The sequence below is a fragment of the Corvus cornix genome, chromosome 14 (genome assembly GCF_000738735.6).
Source record: "Corvus cornix cornix isolate S_Up_H32 chromosome 14, ASM73873v5, whole genome shotgun sequence".
NCBI classification, from domain to species: Eukaryota; Metazoa; Chordata; class Aves; order Passeriformes; family Corvidae; genus Corvus; species Corvus cornix.
The window spans coordinates 3429546-3449865 of record NC_046344.1 but is presented as its reverse complement, the minus strand read 5'-3'; the positions used below and the strand labels follow the sequence as shown (position 1 = coordinate 3449865).

Genomic DNA, 20320 nt, shown 5'->3' with positions numbered 1-20320 from the left:
CAGACAGATCTGTCAGGCAGCTGAAAATGCTGACATCTTTTTGGGAGATTATCTGACACTTCAGTTCCACCACCTCACTTCTGCAAGCAGATGCTGACAGGGTTTCCCCCCCACCTCCGACATAAATATTTGGATCCTTGGTATCTCACACAAGTACCAAGGCACTGTGATGTACAACAAGTTACACAGAGGTATTGGAGAGACTTGGACTGAATAACAAGAGAGCATTAGGATGTGAGTGTCTATGGATTGTGAGTGTTCCTGTACAAATAGAGACCAGAAATAGCCAACATATGGCTGTGGTGACAGTTCCAGTGCACTGCCAGGCCAGGTGGTACATGGCCAGCAATGAGTTCCAGTGGTGGCACAGGAACTGGGAGGGAATTGGAGCCCCTCACTGTGGGAGAAGGTGGGTCAGAGGGGTGTAAGAAGCTGGTCATTGTGTGGCCTTGGGATTCAGTTGTATGTGCACAGAATGCATCCCAGGCTTTGCTGTGCTTGCTCCTTGTCTGTGGATATTTGGACAGGTGCCTCTATGCAAAGCAGCCAGAATTTAGTTCGTAATCAAAATCTGACACTTAAAATTCCATCCTTCTTTCCTCTTGAGTGTTGGAAATATGTATTTTATTTATGAACATAGCTTCTCTTCAATGCTCACAAAATTGTCAGTGCAAGTAACTGCACCTGTCTATCATACAGGGAAACAATTCAGAACTTTAAATATGTGACAAGCAGTGTCCCTTCAAAGCAATAGTGTCAGAATAAAAGAGGCTAGATATTAGATAGGGAATCTTTTTAATTAAGAAGATATTTAGTATATAAGGAAAAATTAGGAAGTAGAAGTTTCTTCAGAAATATGAAATTTTTATTTCTCCTAGTGTTACTGAGTGTGCTGTTATTCCTTGCACCAGCAGGAGACTAGGGAAATCTAATTTTCTTAGCCATTGAATCCCATGTGGAAAATTGGCACCTTGCTTAAGTTACCAAGGGCCTTTATTTTCCCCCTCTTGCTGAAACAGCTGTTAAGACTTGAGTGGGTAGAAAAGCATTAACACTGCATTCTGTAGAAAGTATCTGCTCACCTCACCCTTCCACTGCAAATCTGACATAGTTTCTCACTTTGGAAGTTGCCTATATTTTTTTATTTTAGAGAATGAACATCCAATATCAACTATTTCTTGTGCTGCAGTAGTATTTCTGCCTGCTCCCACACAGTTTAAGCTTCGTATTTTAAACCTGATTTTTACAGAAGTTTACATCTTTGATGTTAAACTTTTCTGTAGGAAAATTGCTGCAAGTCACCAGGAACACATTATTCTACAACCTGGTTGAAAGTAGTTTTGGCTGGTTTGCTGTCACAATATGTTGAAAAGCCATTAGCTTCTTTCATATGCTTTTTGATCTTTGTGGTCTTCTAATCCAAACCACTAGAAATGCAGCCAAGTTGTTTGGCTGCTGTATATGCAGCAAACCATTTCATATATCACTAAAATGCAGCCTCCTTTGCAGCACAGCGTGTCCAGTACTACAAAGCTAACTTGGCCACATGATTTTTGCACAAGGTACTCATTTACCTTTTTTTTTACTCATTTTACATTTCGATGCAGCCCAGAAAGCCCCAGTTGTTTCCTGGGCTGTGTCAAAAGCAGCGTAGCAGCAAGTCAAGGGAGGGGATGCTGCTCCTCTGCTCTGCTCTCTGTGTCCAGCTCTGGGGTCCCCTCCCCAGGGGAGGCCACTGAGATGATCAGAGGGATGGAGCCCCTCTCCTGGGAGGAAAGTCTGAGAGAACTGGGATTGCTCAGTCTGCACAAGAGAAGGCTTCAGGGTAACCACACTGTGGCCTTTCAGTAGCTGAAGGGAGCCTGCAAGAAAGATGGAGAGCCTGGAGTAACAGGGCAAGGGGGATTGGCTTCAAAATGAAAGAGATTAGGCTTAGATTAGATATCAGGAAGAAATTCTCCCCTGTGAGGGTGGTGAGGCCCTGGCACAGGTTGCCCAGAGAAGCTGTGGCTGCCCCACCCCTGGAAGTGTTCAAGGCCAGGTTGGACAGGGCTTGGAACAACCTGAACTACTGGAAGGTGCCCCTGCCCATGGCAGAGGGTGGAACGAGATGATCCTTAAGGTCACTTCCAATCCAAACCATTCTATGATTTATCATAAACCACAATCATTCATATCGTGCCTTGGACAAATCAGTTATCACTTTATAAAGCTTTGGTGCATCCCAGATATTGGTTCCAAGTGGAATCTTGTGGCTCTGAGCATAAAAACTTCTCTAAGACACCCAGGACTCACATGTGGATTTAAAACTGTTGAACTTCATGAATTAGTCATTCATTTCTGGTTAGCCTGCCCTGCTGCCTTGCTCTGTGCCATCCCTTTGGGACAGTGTAAGGACATTGGTGCTGCCCAAAGAGAGCCTGGGAGTGAATTGGCACCTTCAGGATTTGCAGACTGAAGAGAAACCACTGAAACCTTTGGAAGAGAGACTGATAACCCCAGTGATGATCAGAACAGCAATTCCTGCTTCCCAAAACCTGGGATATCATCCTAGTTAGTATGGACAAGACTATTTAGTCTCCCCCTTCTATCAAGACAGCACATTCACCTTTTCCCTGTATTTCTTACTAGAACATTTTTCTCATGGCCTTCTGTCCACCTTCCATCTCCAGTGTTGCACAGTTTATTTGGGGTGCAGGTTATTTGGGGTGCAGGTTATTTGAAGTGCAGGCTGTGTGCATGGAAATGCTACAGTGCCTCTTGGAGAGTGAGGCTGCAGCAGGAGCTCAGCCAAATTATTAGAATAACAGAAAATTTGCAGAGGGAAGAACCGCAGGAAACCAGAGCTTTTTAAGTTCACTGCTCACAAAGCTGTTTGCCGTTCATTTTTTGCTAAAAAGTCTAATGAGAAAAGTGTATACCCTGAGATTCCAGGACAGCTACAGTTCTTCTGCCATTCTAAATCTTCACAGGCACCAGTAAGATGTTTACTTGCAGTAGTTTGGGTTCTTTTCTGTTTAAATATCAAGCAGTCTTCAACAAGATTTAGTTTTAATATTTAAAGGCTGTGCATTTTTTCCCCAGAGATAGAATTATTGTAATGTTTATACCATATTCCTTAATGTGAAGATAGGATCAGAAGTGAATGTCTGCTTACAAAAGCAAAGTAACGACTTCTGTGAGATCGATTTACTGCATTTGAAACTAGTAATTAAAAAAAAAAAAATTAGAAAAAAAGAAGCAGCCCTGCAGTTTCTGTATTTTCAGATATTTCCAGGTCTTACTTTCCCACTACAGTTTTCACACAACAAACTCGGGCTTTCCCAGACCAGACAGATGTGGAATGTATCTGCTGGATTCCAAGGTCATGGAATTATCCCATATGAGATTCCTGGCACAGAGGTGAAAAACTTTAAGCACCATGAAACAATTGTTGCCATAAAGAATTATATTTTGGCAAGCGTAAATCATAACAGATGTACGGTTTCTAACAAATAAATTTGCAGTTGTGTTGTGCACTGCCACACTGTGTACCCAGCAGTGGGGAGGATTTATTCATCTGACTTCAGATAACGCAAATATTTTTAGCCAGCATTTTAAAGTGGTGGATGCAAAGGCATGTGAGCTTTGTGGAGTTAAAAGTCCCTTTAAATTAAATGCCAGTTGAACAGGGGCTGGTTTTATTCCCAGCTCGTGCTTTCCCACTGACTCCAGCTCAAACAGTAGTTCAAACCAGTGTAGTAGTGCTCTGAAACTGGAAAGAAAAGAGGTTTTTGCTGTTGTCTAGGTTACTGAGAAAGGTAGCGACAATAGTATTAAAAATAGCGGTTATGATCATGTACCACTCTCTTAAGTTCAGCTCCCAGCTTGGCTGGGTGGCACAGTACCTCGAAGTCTGCAAGGCAGCTGCCAAGAATGCAGGGAGCTGCAGCCTGCTGGGATTTCCAGCTGCCACCCCTCCCCTGTCAGATCGTTGGCATCACTTTGTCACGAGCGAGCGCCGTGTCCGGCGCACCGACCCTGTCACGGGACTCACCCACTGTGCTCAGGGACTCTTTGAATCTCAGCTGCACACTCAGAGCTTGCTGAGCTGCTGCCATATGGCCCTAATAGTCATAAAGTTTGACATGGTTTAAGAAAAATGTGTGCACAGACACAAACGTGCGCAGGTGGAGGAGGAGAGAACAGCAAAAGGTTTCTAACAGGGCCCGAAGAGCACAGCTTGTAGCTGCCCTTTAAATGTGCAGCCTGTCATCTGCTCCCAGGACAAGTTGGTTGAAGTGGTGCAGAATGCATAGAAATAAATCTGCATGAGAAGTAAAACATTTCCAATTAATAGCTGGTTGAGCTGCCCAGCAATCGCATGCAGCATCCTAAAAATAAAAGACCTAAAAATAGAAGATAATTCACAGGAGACAATTCAAGGAGAAATGGACCCATGGTGTCAAGGAGTTTGGCATTAGATTTTTGGTTTTAAAACCCAGCATATTTAATTGCAGATTAGTGGTAAATTACAGGGGGTTGTTGCACCCTCCTCTGCAACTCCTTTGTGAAAAGCACTTCAAAATACCTGGGGATTTGTGTTCTTCCTTATTATCCTGCTGGTCAGAGAGGAGGCATGGTCAGGGCATCTGATTTTCAGTCTCACCTGTTTGGTCTGTGGGCAGAGCATTGCCCTCCCCATTTCCCCATCAGTGGGAGCAATCCTAACAACACTTCTTAAAGGTGAACAAAAGCTTAATGGGAAAAGGCAGGAATATCTGTCGCTACTGAAACCAGGCAACAGGAATAGCAAAACTGACAAATAAGAGAAAAAAACCCCCATTGATAGTGCAGAAGGCCTTTCAGAATTAATGCATAGAGCTGCCTCATGGACAGAAATGAGTGAAATTAATTGGTAATGATTAGTTTTCCAGCACTATCCTTGGCTGATCATGTTGGAAACAGCCCATTAATCCTTGGCGGGGGGCTGTTCCTTCCATGCTGCTGTTGACATTTCAAGTCAGGGCCACAAACTGGCTCTGGTCTGGGCAGGATCCGCTGTGAGTTCTTGACGAGAGTGTACTTGAGATAGTGTCCTGTAGGTGAAATCAGTGTTTCCAGCCCCGCTGACACTCTTGGCACGCTCTGGAGCGTCTCTGCACAGATGCAGTTCAAAGCCTGTAGGTGGAACAGTGTTTGTAAACTCTTCCTGCCATGGTAACCTGCCCCTGCCTCAGAAGGGCACCCAGCCCTGCACAGAATTGGGCCTTTCTGTAGGAAAACTCGACTTGAGTCTTAAATTACACAACAAGCATCTGAAGATTTATGATTTAAAAGCTCCTTAAGAAGGAAAAGAAAAAAAAGAAGAAAAATAATAGCCCAATTGTTTCCTGCCCTAAATCGTTGCTCTTTGACATTCTAACCTAAGAGAGACCCCTTTGGCACCTACCCCTGCGACAGGCAGGAGAACTACAAAGTAAACTCCTTCCGTAGGGATAATGAAGTCACTGCCTTAGGCACACTCTGCTATCACACCTGATAATCTCTTTAAAACACTGTGCGATTAATTATTAATTAGGAAGATGAATGTTGTCTAGAAAAGGAGTTTCAAAGGCTACAAATCTGAACTGCTTAGTGTTACCAGGATTTTGTTGATACCGAAAATGTTTGTCAAAGGCAGTCTGCAGCGACTCCTAATGTACCCAATAAACAAAATACCCTGAATAAACAGAGCCAGCAGGCACCAGGGCTCAGTACTCTGCTTATTTTTAACTGCACAGACATTGTTTCCCACAGAGCTCTTACAGGAAGGGGACGTTTGATTTTCTTGATATCACCCAGTTGTGCTGGAGCAGCAGCATTTCCACTGGCCCTGCCACAGAGTTCCTCTGCGTTCAGGATCCATTTTTAATGGCCAGCTGACATCAAAGATGGAAAGTTGGGTGTGTGATTGGGTCCCATCATGACTGGGGGTGGAGGTGAAGTATTTTGCTGAGTCAAAGGGGCTAAAATGTCAGCTAAGTCCAGCTCTTGTTAAACTCACTTTAACTTAGACTTCCATGGGCAGTGGGTAAGACTGCATATCCATGGGATAATGTTTCATAGGAAGCAAATGGCTGCTCCCTTTCCTCTTCCCACCAGCCACGGAGGACCTGTCAGGTACTGCAGCTTTTGGCCTTTCCTTCCAGCTCTGTCTCCAGCCCCACTAACAACCACTGCAGTGCAGTCACCTCTGGTGAATTCTGAAAAACCTGAAACCTCAGAAGTGATGTACGATGGAGCATTTTCCTACCAGTTTTGTGAAACTTTACATTAGCCACTATTTCTAGTCTATTTTAGAGCTTTGCAGATTTTGTTCCTCATTTGTGGTAGAAACCAGGACAACTGTATGTAAATTCCGTGAGTTGCTATGAACCCAGAGAGTGGAGAATAAGATATAATCGTTTGAAAATGTACAGTTAATAAAATACTGTCAAACCCAGTCATGACTCAGTCTTGAGTCCACAACCAGAATTAAGTCCTCTTGCTTCATCCTTCTGCAAGACCATTAATGTCAGATAGCTTTTATATTAGGAAAATGAATCTTTTTGAAAAAGAGGTCTGATGGAAAGGAAAACAGCGTAAAAGCAATGTACACAGCCAATCATTTGTGATGGAAAAGAGTTTTCACCTGGATTGGCTCTCCAAATAGTTTGAGATAAATAACTTTATAAATAAATAATTTTAAGAGTTGTAATTATTGTGGTCTATAGTACTTGTAACCTTTTAGCCAGCTCATTCGTTCATACCATGAACATCTCATGAAGGTCACAGGATTTTTATCCTCACCACACCTTGTGATGAGGTGTGGGAAGCAACCTCCATGTTGCATGGTGTGATTTGAAGCACAGGGCACAAGAATTGGGATAGTTCTTCATTCCTGCTGAAAACAATCGATGGGAATTAGACACTTTGAAGGTCTGAACCTTGGTGATTTTGCTTATGGAAGGTCTAAGGCAGAGAAACAGTGGGAGCCTATGGCCAGCATCCCACCATTAATGGACCACCTTTATTCCTTTAGGTTAAATGTCACCACCCAGAAATGATGGGTGTTATTTTCTACTGCAGGTTACATGGAAGTCACTTGCACTTTGTATTGCTGGCAGAAATTTGTTGATTTCTTCCCTTGTTTTTGTAGAAAGGTCTCTTTCATAAATCACAGGTTGGCAAATAATAAAAATCCAAGATTATTTACTGGCGAAAGGAATATTTGCAGTGTCTTTGGCTACATAGTTCAAAGGGTTTGTCTTCTTTTGGAAAGCAGCCCTAGAACTGCTGATCCTTAGCTCTAACATGAAAGCGATGCTATCAGCAGTCCCTGAGGGCTGAAATGGCAGCTGAGGAGTGATGTGCTGGTGGTCTTCCAGGACACTGGGAATGAGGACATTGCTTATGTCAGCACCATGAGGTACACACAGGACCTCCTGGGATCCTCTGTGTCTTTGGGATATTGATAAACTTAGGTCTTGAAGCACAGCTCCCAGGAGGATGCAGTGTAGCCACACTGCTCCCAAAGGCTTGGAAGCAGTTTTTCCCAGCCTCTTTCACACATGCTATACCCAGCATAAAAGCAATGTATCCCCGGTTCACTTTTGACATGACAACTTGTGTAGGAGTCTCCAGTCTCATTCAGCTGTAAATTAAAACATCTGATTTGTAAACCCATAAAATTTGAGTTTGTGCTGGAATGACAGACACACCCTGGGCCTGTACCGCTATGGGATATGTGGAAATCAGGGAACTCATTTGGTGTGTGGAGAAGTAAACCCCAAAGTTAGTAACCGGCAGTTTCCTTCTTAATATATGCATGCCCCATTTGAATTTGCATAAAAATCAGTGTGCAAGATTTTCTCCATGTTGAAAGCATCCTGTGGCTTTTTCCTGAGCTAATACCAGCTTTAGGGTATGGTTGGTGCTCTTTAGTCCTTCCCAGTAGTGTCTTCCTACCAGGGCAGTCTGCAAAAGCATTGGAGGTTCACAGGTAATGAAAAGCCTCTCCATGGGAGTAAGGAGAGCAGCACAGGCTGTTTACCCCTCAAGGTTTTCAGGATCTCCATAAGCTCCTCTGGCACTGGAGCCTGAGCTCACAAGCCCTTATTCAAAGCACTGAGTCAATGTGAACAAGAGCTTTATGGCCCCAGGCACATTAAATCTGAACTGAAATTAAAGGCATCTGCTCTGTCAGGAGCTGGGAGCTCTGTCTTGAGGAGAGCTTCTCTGTCTTCAAGCAAAAACACTGCAGTGTAAACAAGACCTGAAATGTGGTGGTGCTCAACCTAGAGGAAGGGAAATTGAGAATTTCCCAATCCCTGCTGGAGTTCATCCCTTTCTCTGGATCATGTTAAAGCTGTCCCTTAGTGGAATAGCTTTTGTCCCTCCTCTGCAAAGATATCATTGAGTTGACTGCAGCTTTGCTGCCCTTAGGGCTCCTTCATTAGCTGTGCAGTGTGGATTTTCTGGAGCATGCAAGACCCCTTCTCAGTGTGCTCCAGAATGAGGCAACTTTGAGTTTGTGAGGTTTTTCCCTTCTGAATTTCAGAATTTGGTCCTTTGAGCACATACGATCCACCAACTGAAAGGACTCAAAGAGAGCTTTCCATGGGGGATTTCCCTGATCTCTGTGATAAACTCTCTGCTCTCCTTCCTCCAGTTTACTCCAAGTTTTATTTCTTGCTCAGAAGCTGCTGCCCTCGCTGGCCACAGCTGCTCTCCCAGCCCTGGTCACAGCATTAGTTATGAGACTTTAATGACAATGTCTGTCTCAGCCTTTTGCTTGGTCTGGTTACTTCAGCATCTACAGAATGTTTTCACAAAGAAGCAGATGGTGGTAGGAGTAATTGGGCCATAAAACAGCATTAACAGCTAAAAACGATTTTCACCAGAAAGGATTTTGTGGGCAGGGTGAGGGAGGTTCAGCACTGTTTTCGTGTTTTCTCTGCCATACATTCACCCCTGCCCTGGCTGTAGGTGGTAGCTCTCTGCTTCCAGGAGATGAGCCCTGTCAGGTCAGACACAAATATGAACAGTTGATGAATAACCCATTATAAAGTCACTTTTATGTTGACTCAGTGGACGTTTCCTGGCTTCAGAGAGAGTCAAGATAATGGCTAGCTTTGTAGAAAGAAAGAATCTCTAAAATGCAACATTTTTTTTCCTTTGTGACTTTTATTGCTTTGTACGCTGACATGTCTGAGGGAGAAAAACAGGGCCTTGTTGCCAATAATCCACAGCGCTTGGCACAGACGGTCTTTAAAATCTGGCACCAGGATGAATATTAATTCAGTTGTTTTCCCACAGAAGCTACTGATTAGTCAAGGCCAAGTATCCCTGAGATGATTCATTAAAACCAACATCTGAGCCCACCTTTACTGAGTAGCTCTGCTTCTTGTCACCCCTGCAACAGGTGACTGAATGTGTAATGGAAGGGGCGACCAAAATCCCAGAATGGGGTAAAGATAAAAATGCAGAGGAACCCCAAAGGCTGTGGTGCAACTGCTTCCCAGCTTTCTGGGCATGGAGCCAGGACAACCAGCCAAGGAGGATCACACCCCAGGCAAGGGGTTCCTCCCATGGCTCAGAGCTGGCATCCTTATTCCTCTGTCACCATCCCCTTGCTCCCAGGATTCCCACTCCCAGCTGGCAACTGGTGGTTTGAAGAAGTGTGGGACTACCATGGTGCTGGGGCTGTGCTGTCCCTCTGTCTGATGATGGGGGATGATGATGGTGGTGATGAAGTTGTGAGGCCCCCAACGTGTGGATATGCTCCTACTGGACACCTGTGTGGTCTAGCCAGATGTTAGCTCTGCTGCTGTGGCTCAAGGGCAACAAGTTGAAGTCAATATATTATCAAACTTAAAGTTTTGCTCCTGTAAAGTCTTTCAACAGGAAAGGCTTAACAACAACAACAAAAAAAACCCCCAATTTTTTCTTCTTTGTGCAAAACCCACTTTATTTCACCTGAGTATTGCAGGGGTCTCCATGCACAAAGCAAATTGCACTTGGTGCAATTTCTTTTGGCTTTTCACTGTATTTACTGGTCTCTGTCTGTCTGAATCTTGACTTCTTCCACTTAATAACAACATTTATTTCACTTCAAGAAGAATACATAGGTACAGAACAGGTTTAATGCAGGCTGTATCAAAGAAACATTGAATGGAAAGATTGTCCAAGGTACTGTAATAGGAGGATGAACAAAATGACTGAAAAGGTCTTCCCGTGTCAGACATCTATGATTTTAAATACTGAACGATCAAGACAAAGGCATTTCCTGGTGATTAATGATGGGCTGGGTGTAGTCATGTCTGGGCCTTAACCCTGGCCTCCTGTATATCCCTAGGAAATGCCCTGTGGCTTAGTTCTTTCTGCTGTTTTAAGCTACACTTGGCTTATGATTGATTGTCATTTTTAAAAGTACCCTAATGTTTGTGGCTATTTTGGTGACTGCTCTAGACAGCTTTGTTCCTCTCTCCTGGGTCTGGGTGTTATTCCTAAACCAGTAGTCCTAAACTAATATAAACATGTCTGAATAGCAAAGAGCTGGGAGTTCAGGCATATGTAGGGCAGTCTGATGCAGGTGTGATATAAAACACACAGCAAACTGCAGGTTGTTTGATATCAGTCACGGCTGTAGAGACGATGTCCAGGACCTCTGCCAGCTGGGCAGTGACAGGTGCTTTCCATCTTTGCTAAAATGTGATGTGCTGTTGAGAATGATGGCCAATAAGATTAATGTTATATTGACAATGTAGTGATGATCACTGCCAGTGTAAAGGTGCTTTCGGCAGCACAGCTCTCTTGAGGCTGGATGGGTATCAGGGTGCACAGCTCGTTACTCTAACATTGCCTTTAGAGCTTCTCTGACCTTGCATTATTAATCCTAACCCCATTCCCAAGGTGCTGGCTTCCTGAAGGTCCCCTGAAATCAGTGCAACTCCAAATGTACTGAGTCACAGCCAAATTAAAAAAGCTGGATGTGTAAAATGTTGCATATTTGTTCTCAAAAGCTCTCAGCAGCTCATTACCTTGGGCACTGCCTTGTGCTGTATTTGTAGTGGATCCTAATGGATGCAGAAAAGAACTGACTTGCTGGAGATAAGCAAAGCAAACAGCCACCACTCTTCCAGGCAGTGCAAACCTGGAGCTGCTCTGGCAGCCAGGTCCCACCATCACAACTGGCGCATCAGGAGGGATAGCCATGAGAGGAGAGTTTTCCAAACGGGACCAAAGTTGTTTGAGGTTTCACATCAGACAACTGAGCTGATTTGTATGACCCTTTTTTAAAGTGGAGGGTGAAGCGTTGGCTGAAAGATCTCCCAGATTCACAAGAAAATCAGTATTTCATAGAATCACAGAATGGTATGGCTTGGAAGGGACCTTAAATATCAGCTAATTCCAGCTCCCGGGAATTTCCAGGAATTTTGTAGCATTTTGAGCTTTTGGCTCTCTTTAAATTAAGTTAATGATTTGGAGGTGCTCTAGGAAGCAGATATGATTAAATAAGGTGCAACTTAATATGGTTGTAGCTGTTACAGTGTAAGAACATGGCCCAGACAGTGTTTGTAGATAGGTGAATGGTGGATTTTATTAGATATACCTGGAAGACAGACATGTGCCCAAGAGCTCTCCTCTCTTTTTGTAGCTCTGCTTGTTGATCTAATAAAATATATTACTTCCACAAACCTCATCTTGCCTGCAATTAAATGAAATCCTCCCAGAATCACACTGTGTGACAGATCTTTGAATTCATTTCAGATCTGCTGCAGCTCCATCCAGTCCCTCTGCTTCGCCGTGGGAGCAGCAGCATTTTGTGCCAGTGCACAGCCCCTTCCTTCGCCTTTTGTAGTAACTGTGCAAAGATTTAATAGCAACACATTAATGAGGGTTTGTGTGGCTGTGGAGTGAGGGGAAACTTATCTTTTGAACGTGTGAATTATGGAGTGTGCGGATTAACAAAGTGAGAAAGAGCAAAGGTATGTTCAGAGCTGCCATTGATGGAGTTAATGGCAACTGCAGATGGATCAGCCTGACCTTTCCATCTCTCATTCCATACACTGCACTGCCCTTTGTGCTGGGTGGTGAAGAGGAAAATAAAATAGGCTACAAAAACTTTCTAAGCTCAAAACTAGGATAAAAATGTCACATTTCAAGGCCATGGGGAAAAAAAGTCACCTGTGCTTTTTTAGAAAAAGCAGTAAGTAAAAAAAGTATGAAATTAAACTGGAAATATAAAGTAGTAACTTCCTGATTATGAAAACTGGAATTATTTTCTTATAATTTTAATAACTTCTCCTTTTTAATAATTATCCTTTATCCCAAATGGAGCCTCACTATATGTTTTATTGATGGCTATATCTTTAAAATGAGTGGTTAGACCAGCAAGACCAAACAATCAGTACGACTGACTTTTAAACCATAAAGTTTCTAAAACAGTGCAGGGTTTCCCATCGCACCCCCTGCCCCTGGTGAAGCCCACCCTGCACTGCCTGTCCCACCAAGGGGTAACAGAGGCTACCACATTTTGCCTTGTGCTGCCTGGGATGATTTCAGTTTTTAGCACCATGAATCATACTTGCCTTTTGTAGCCAGGCTCCTTAGGCCAACTGCTGGCTATAGGATTCATACCTAAATATAAAAACAGGGCTCCTGAAGCAATGAGTGCCGTTAAGACTCTGTGGGATAAGGCCTGGGAATCCCAGTGTTGATCCAGATGGGCCATTGTCTTCACGCTGTAGAATGTCTCCCTCATCTTTCTGTAGGGTCTGAGAGTTTACAAGTGAAACATCTATCAAAATCTCATTACTTTGGAGAGGATGGGAGCTCATGGATTATAAACCCTAATTTATTTTTTATATCTTAAATCATCATGCCATATCTAAGGCATAAATTTTTGCAAAACAAACTGCTGAAGCATTTTGAAGGAGTTGAATAAACACTCCCAGCACTGCTCCAGAGCAGTGCCAAAGGGAGCAGGCAGGTGCGTGGGGTGAGGATGGCAGAGAGGTGCTGATGGCACAGTGCTTTGAGAACTCCTACTCTTGTTGTTTTTGCAATAGGATGCTCGTATTTACTTGGAGGAAAGCAGAGAAGGTTAATGCTATCAGTTTCTGGGAATACAGGCACTCCCCAGTGACTGAAAGAGAATATTCCTGGATCCCCCAAAGACCATAATTTCACTCCCAAGTGTCTGCTAGCAGAAAGACATGCCTGTCTGCCTTCAGTTTAATATCATCACAAAGGGTTGATTTATTAAATGGTGTCAACCTTCTCAACAGTCTTCGAGCTCGTGCTCTGTAGGGTTTGCTTGGTGGTGTAGGAGGCTGAAATGGGTATCAGTGTACACGGCAGTATTTTAAGTTGAGCAGCACTAAGCAGCCTGATCCTGCAAATCTAGGATCATGCAGCTTGTTTCAGAGATTCATCTTGCCAAGTTTTGTGTGTCATTTAAGGAGAAGTCTTTCACACAGAGACAAAATGCATTTGGGAGTGAGAGTGATGTGTCCCTGAATCCTTGCTAGATAATGCCCTTACCTCCTGGGACAGGGCCCAGAGGATTTATTCAGTCCTATCCTTTGTGGGAGGTGAGGTTTCCTAAAGCACAAGAAGGACAGAAAGCTCACAAACTCTATCGGAAGGATGTGACAAGTAAAATAAAATTTAAAACAGCCACATAACTTGGGATGAGGGCAAGGGTAGAGGTCAAAATTGAATTCATGACAACTTTATCAGATATATGGTTAATGAAGGCCTGCTTCTGTAGTATTTTATACTGTATTATTTTGTTCTGTAATATTTTATTTTATTCTTTATTATTTTATTTCTGTATTATTTTTGCCCCATTTACACTGTTTGCTTACAGTTGGACTCCTTCTCTACCACAGTCAGAATAGTGCTGATTCCAGAGATAAGACACACAAAGTGAAGGTGATACAGACAGGCAATTATAAAAACATCTTTGTTTCACGGGGTGGACAGCCTTCCCGTGAAGGTCACTCTGACAATGTTCCAGGATGTATTGTGGAGCTGGTGGCTGGTGCAACGAGGGGCCAAGCACTGTAATCAGAGCTGACATCTGGGTGCTCGCTGTCAGGGCTTCAGGAAACTTGTTTTGCTCTGTGATAGACCTGCTCTCACTGGGCAACGGGAAAAGCCTATGTGACTGTTAAAACAAGAGTGGAAAAAATATGGATCTGGAATATGCATTGCTTTATCCTGCCAAGCCAAGTGTTTATTGTGGAGGCCAGACACATCTGTCCTTCTCCAGCAGATATGGTGTTTCTTGGATTAAAAAGGCTGACTGTAGTGGAACAGTGGAAGAAATTGCTTCAGAAGGCTGACTTATTGGAGTCCTGTATCACATGGACCCTGTCAGAAAAATATTAACCACAATAAAAGCTGACACTCGGGGAGATGAAAGCAATATTGCTTGACATTGTGATTACCTTTATAGCAACGTGCTGAAGGTGAGCAGTGGGGAATTGAGTCCTTTCTTCATTTGACCTGGGTGGTCACTATGATTACTTCAGGGACTTTTTTTTGTTTTATGTAATAAAACATCTGTAATAAAAGATTTTTTAAAAAAATTGGCTTTAGGAAAGGAACTGGAGAGACATGGATTGCAGACAGCTATTTGGGTCAAGGGGTGAGGTTTTTGCCAGGCTCCAGATGGAGATAGAGAGGAGGACAGGGGCTGGAAGTGACTCTGAAGCTGAATCCATCTACACTGCACAGGTAATGAGTACAGCACCAATTTAGTGAGCTGCACCTGATCCAAAGTTTGGCAAGAGAGAGCTCAATGCAGGCATTATTCCCTGTGTGGGGTATTTCTGAGAATGCTGCTTGTGAATGTGGGTCTGTTCTGAAAGCTGCAGCAAGTGTGAATAACAACGCTCATCACACTATCTCTGCACTTTCATGCCCTTGCAGATTTACTGGAAGATCTTGGAAAACCACAGCTTTGGTGGAACAATTTAGTTATATCAAGGATAAGGATTTTTTTTTGGCAACTTGACAGAAGAAATAAGATTTACCTCCTGGAGGTGAACAAGTTTGTTTTGGTGGAAGGAGGCTGCAGGATATTTGCAGCCAGTGAATGTTCACTGAATACTCTGCACTGGAGGGAGGTTTATTTTTTCAGTTAAAATCAAAATAGGTTAACATTTGGCCTTTCCCTATGCTTTTGGTTTAGACTCAGAAGATATTCTCATATGTTACTGTAATTTTTTTCCAGAAAAGCAGATATCTACTCTGTTCCTCTGCAGAAGCTTTATGCCACAATAATTTAAAATTTCCTCCAGGTCAGAATATTTCTGCATGTAAAACCTCTTTGAAGGTTTAAATAGATTGTAACTGAGTTTTGACATGTATTAGCACGTGTCAGGTACAGCAGTTATTAAGGGTAGTGGAGACAAGGCACATTCCATCTCTCCAGAGACTGACTCGCAGGTGTCCAGATCACTACAGGCCACGAGCGGGCAAAGCCACTAAAAAAAAAAAAATCACCCTTTGTTACAACAAGCACTAAAAACTTCTTTTACCAAGGAATAAGCTCTAGTTACAGCTTAAAAAATCATGTTCCAGTGTTGTGACTGGGAAAATTGCCTTTTTATTCCTTTTAATGTATATCTTTTCTGTGTCTCTTGTAAGGTTCTGCATCCACCCAGAACATACTTTAAAATTATATTAAAGCATACATTTACATTAAAGCATGATGTGCATTAGTTAAAGAGGAGTTCCTGCGTTCTGTCCTGTTCCTCTCCTCTTTATGAGCTGAATATGTCTGCAATTCATAACAGAGAAATTTTTTGATGGACTTTTTTTTTTAATCCTTTAATTCCTTTCATTCATACACCAGAAAGGAGTGTGATGTGCAAAAGGAAATACTGAGGACTGGGTACTTTTTAAATCAGAACAGGTTTGAGCAAAGCCAGCTGACTGCCTGCCCCTCTCTTCCCAGGGCACAGCCTCTGTCCTGCAGCGCAGGTCCGACAACGAGGAGTACGTTGAAGTTGGAAGACTTGGTCCATCAGATTATTTTGGTAAGAAAATTCAGCTAAGCATGGTTCAGAAAGACAGGCACGTCTGGGTCAAGTACTTATTGTCTTAATTAGTGTTCCACTCTTACATGCAAGGGGTTATGCGTAGGTCAGCCGCTGCTCTCAGCGATGCTCACAGATTTCAGGGAAGCTGAATCCATTCCTTGGTTTGCACCCGTGTAGCTGATGGGAGACAGATCCAGAATCAGCAAAACAGTCTGAAAGCATTTGTTTTCAAAGGCATTTTACACGCATGCATTATGCATGTGCAATGCATTTGTACTGTCAACAGAATTATGTAAAGTGTCTATCAAGAGATATATAAAGGGAGATGTTCTACAAGCAGAGCGACTGGATGGTGCAATATGCACCCTCTGAAAGAGAGCAGGGCGTGTGACAGCGTGTTGTCCCTGTTTCCAGGTGAGATAGCCTTGCTGCTCAACCGGCCCCGGGCGGCCACGGTGGTGGCACGTGGACCCCTCAAGTGTGTGAAGCTGGACCGGCCCCGCTTCGAACGAGTGCTCGGGCCCTGCTCCGAAATCCTCAAGAGAAACATTCAGAGATACAACAGCTTCATTTCGCTCACTGTCTAAATGATTCCTCTGGAAAGCTGCCTTTGTGTGACCTTGTGCACTTAAAATTTGCTCTGTGCAGCTCCATAGCTTTATGAAGAAAAAAAAATAAGAAGTGTGCATTTTATGTGTATTTTTTTCTGTTTATGTCTCGTAGTGGACGTCAGCACAAATCTCATGTATGATGGAAGTGGAAGGATAACTGTTTGGATAAGACTAGCTTTGGGGCAGATTGGGGCTCTTTTGGGCTCTTGGCTTGCAGACAAGGTTTTTACCTGTTGTTGGTTCATATTGCTTAAAACTGTGGGTTCAACTATTTAAAATGCATACGAATTTCTGTTTCCTTTATTATCTTTAAAGCTGGTCTTATTCACCTTTTGTTCTTTGATCAAGTGATGTGAAAGGTGTCCCTGCCCATGGCAGGGGGTTGGGACTCGATGTCCTTTCAGGTCCCTCCCAACCCAAACCAGTCTGTGATTCTGTGATCTCTCTCTGCCTGTCACTTCTGAAAGACTTTTCACTGGTTATAGACTGGAGAGGGTTCTGAAATCCCATGGGATGAGTGGCAGTCTCATTCATGAGATGCAGTTTAAGAGGGAAGGTTGGAGGAAGGTTTTGATCATTCCAGCAAGCCAGGGAAAAGCAAAGCTTTTGAGTGATTTTGTTTGTGGCTTAGATATAGGGGCCATATTCTTCCGTATCACCCTTTTCAGTCTGCTTTGTAGGATATGCTCAGGCAAACAGCCTGCTCCAGTCTTCTGGGTGAAGAGGTCAAGGGACAGTGTTTTGTAAGAATTCAAATGGAGCCTTTAAGGACCTAAGTTATTTGTCCTCAGCTTTTTTCAAGTGAGGGTTTACATTAGAGTCCTTAGAAGTCCAGTGGGAGCTTCTCTGCTGAATTAAGTTGGCTTCAAAACTCAGCAGAGTGTCCTCAGCCACTTCTCTGAACATTATATGAAATGCTGAAGAGATGGTGCCAGGTGCACTTCAGGGACAAATACAGCAGCTTGTTTTTAATAAGGTCCACTTAATTAAATTCAAATGTCTTTCTTCTACTATATGACTAAATTTTAGAATTTTTAAAAATTTTCTGAAAGCCAAATAAGTGCTTCAAAATGCTGCTTCTCCTCCAAAAGACAGGTATTGTGCAACAGAGCACCAGGTTCCTGGAGCCCAGGTCCCTCCAGGTGCTTCACAGCCTTGCTGGCAGTCGTTGCTGCCCTGCCTATACATGGGGCTCCTCCTGAATGGAGCTTTTTGCAGATCCCTCAAGGCTGAGGATCTTCACAGTCCTCAAGGATGGGATCATTTGGATTATGCTTTACAGAGCTTTACCTTTGCAGGTAAACTTGTGTCATAGGTTAGCCAGCACCAGCAAAGCTCTGCATCTCAGCCACCCTCAACAGCACTGCCTGCTCTTCAGTTGGGCCAAAACTCCATTTCTTCTTTACAATGACATTCTTCTGAGTAAATACAAACTTTCTGTACCTTTTACATGCCAAAGGTTATGCAGTGAAATATGACAGCAATCTCCTTTTTGAAACTAGAGGTGTAGGTGAACTTGGCTAAATGGCTAAAATGAGTCCTACTGACACACAATATGCTTTCTTCTTTGGAATTAACAGATACTAATTGGACACTTTCCTGTTGACTCCCACCAAGGGCCCAATATTCCAGTAGCTGCCCACAGTGGTTCTCACAGAGCTAAAAAGCTTCTCAGCTTCATGCTCTTCTCATCACTTAAAGGTGCTTAATTTATTTCAGCATAATTTCAGTGGTCCCATTAGTGTATATTTGTTGCTGCTATTTATGATGATTATGTTATGCTTCTTGCATGTGTTATTAAATATGACCATTCACAGTTTCCAACCTTGCAATTTTTATCATGTACATTTATATAGGCAGACCCCCATTCTATATAGATAGGTCAATGTATATGCACTTGGTTATTTGCTGCACTGTTTTTGTATTCTCTTGTGCAATTTTTAAAAGAAGTATTTTTTAAAGGTTACCAGTCACTCAAGTATGTTCTTTTACCTGTTGCATTTCTGTTGTGTTGGTAAAAAAATTGTGAGTGTTTCGCATATTATGCAGGACACATCTCTTGTCAAACACCAAGTATTAGCCTCACTGTTTAGAAGTTACTCGAGCACACAGACACACTGCAGATTCTTTGCTTTAAACCTTTACAGCTCATGGAAAATACGTTTGAATTATGGTTCTGTTATAAGCAGTCTCAAGAGAAATGTAACTGTCTAACACCAGGATTCCTGTGCTTTAAGTGGAACAAAATGATATTCAGTGACATTTTGAAGATAATTGTAATATTTGCAGTGGATGATGGGACAGGATTATGGTATGAATAAAATTCTTCTACGTTATAAGTGGCCATTGTGGGTTTATTGCTAATGGAAGTCTGTGTGAGTAGATGTCATGTTCCAGTTAAAATCTGCATATCATCAAGACTTTGAGCACTACTGAAAATAATCAGATGCAAAGGGACAAAAAATAGACCAAGATTCCCAGTGCTATATATAGTAATGGAAACCAAACTGGTTTTGTGGAGGATTAGCATGAAGGAAAAAAATTTATCTGTTTAAATGTAACCATATATGTCTATATAAATAAATAGAGGCCCAAGGTGTCTCTGGGACCTTCCTGTTGCTGTCCAGGTGCCAACTGTGACACCCTCAGGACTGATGCTGAGCCTGTCATACATCCAGGGGGTACACCTGGGGAAAAGCAGGCTCTTTCCTTCTCAAATACCAGTGCTGCTCCTTTTCCCCCAGCATCACAGGCAACGCCCCTGGTCCCAACCACACCAGGGATCTGTCCCAGTCATTCTTCTCAACTTTTGGCCACACATGGATTTTTAGAAGCGTGGCTGCCCTGGGACTGAAGCACAGCCCCATTTTTGGCACCAGGGATGTACTGTGCTGCTTCCATGGCTTGTGTTCGTGCCGTGGGCTGGCCAGGAACTACACTGAGGACAAACTTCAGAGAAGGCAGAGCCTCCAAAGGAACCACCTGTACCTCATGCATCAGGGTGCAGGCATGGGTTGAAGAACTGGAGAGCGTGGCTTCTGGGTGAGGAGGTGTTCAGTGTGCTGTTAGTGCCATCCTATCTACCAGAGCTCTGGGTGCCCACAACAGTAGGTGTGTTATGGTCCAAGCTTGGCTCCAGAGCTGGAGCTGTTGCCCCAGAGCAAAGGGCAGGGCCAGTGGCTCACTCTTTGCTGCTTCTCTGTGGTAGCCCCCGCACAGAAACCTTGGGCGGCTCCCGACATCCAAGGGCTGTCCAGCTTTCCCTTTTTGCAGTGTGTTATTTTTCCCCCCTTTGCTATGATTCAGGAGGGAAGGACTGGTCTTTCCAGAGAATTACTCACATTATGTAGTAATCAAAAGTGACCACTCTCTCTGAGGTCCTTCCAGAAGGACATTACCAGCCCACACTCTCCAGAAAAGGACATCTCACCACTCCTCATTGTCATTCTTTTTTTGGGTTGGTTTTAATTGTGTCACAGCCATTTCAGGACTCCTGAGACAAAAGAAAAGACTTTTTTTTGTTTTAATAGAAACTAATTGCACCTCAGGTTTTTACAAGGCCATGTGGCTGACCAGGCTTTGGTGTGTGTATCACATTACTTCGGCTCGCTCAGGCATTCCCACTGCTTCGTGGCACTAGAGTGGTGCTAA

At 43.3% G+C, this 20320-nt stretch overlaps 1 protein-coding gene across 1 annotated transcript in view; it reads left to right on the top strand.

Moving 5' to 3' along the window:
* PRKAR1B (protein kinase cAMP-dependent type I regulatory subunit beta) overlaps window positions 1-19008 on the top strand; it is a 92820-nt gene extending 73812 nt beyond the window's left edge. The window contains exons 10-11 of the mRNA XM_039560327.1: window positions 15974-16055; window positions 16473-19008. Coding sequence (XP_039416261.1) covers window positions 15974-16055; window positions 16473-16645 — 255 coding nt within the window. The 3' untranslated portion in view covers window positions 16646-19008. The remainder of the gene's footprint in view (window positions 1-15973; window positions 16056-16472) is intronic.
* Window positions 19009-20320: the final 1312 nt, after the last annotated feature.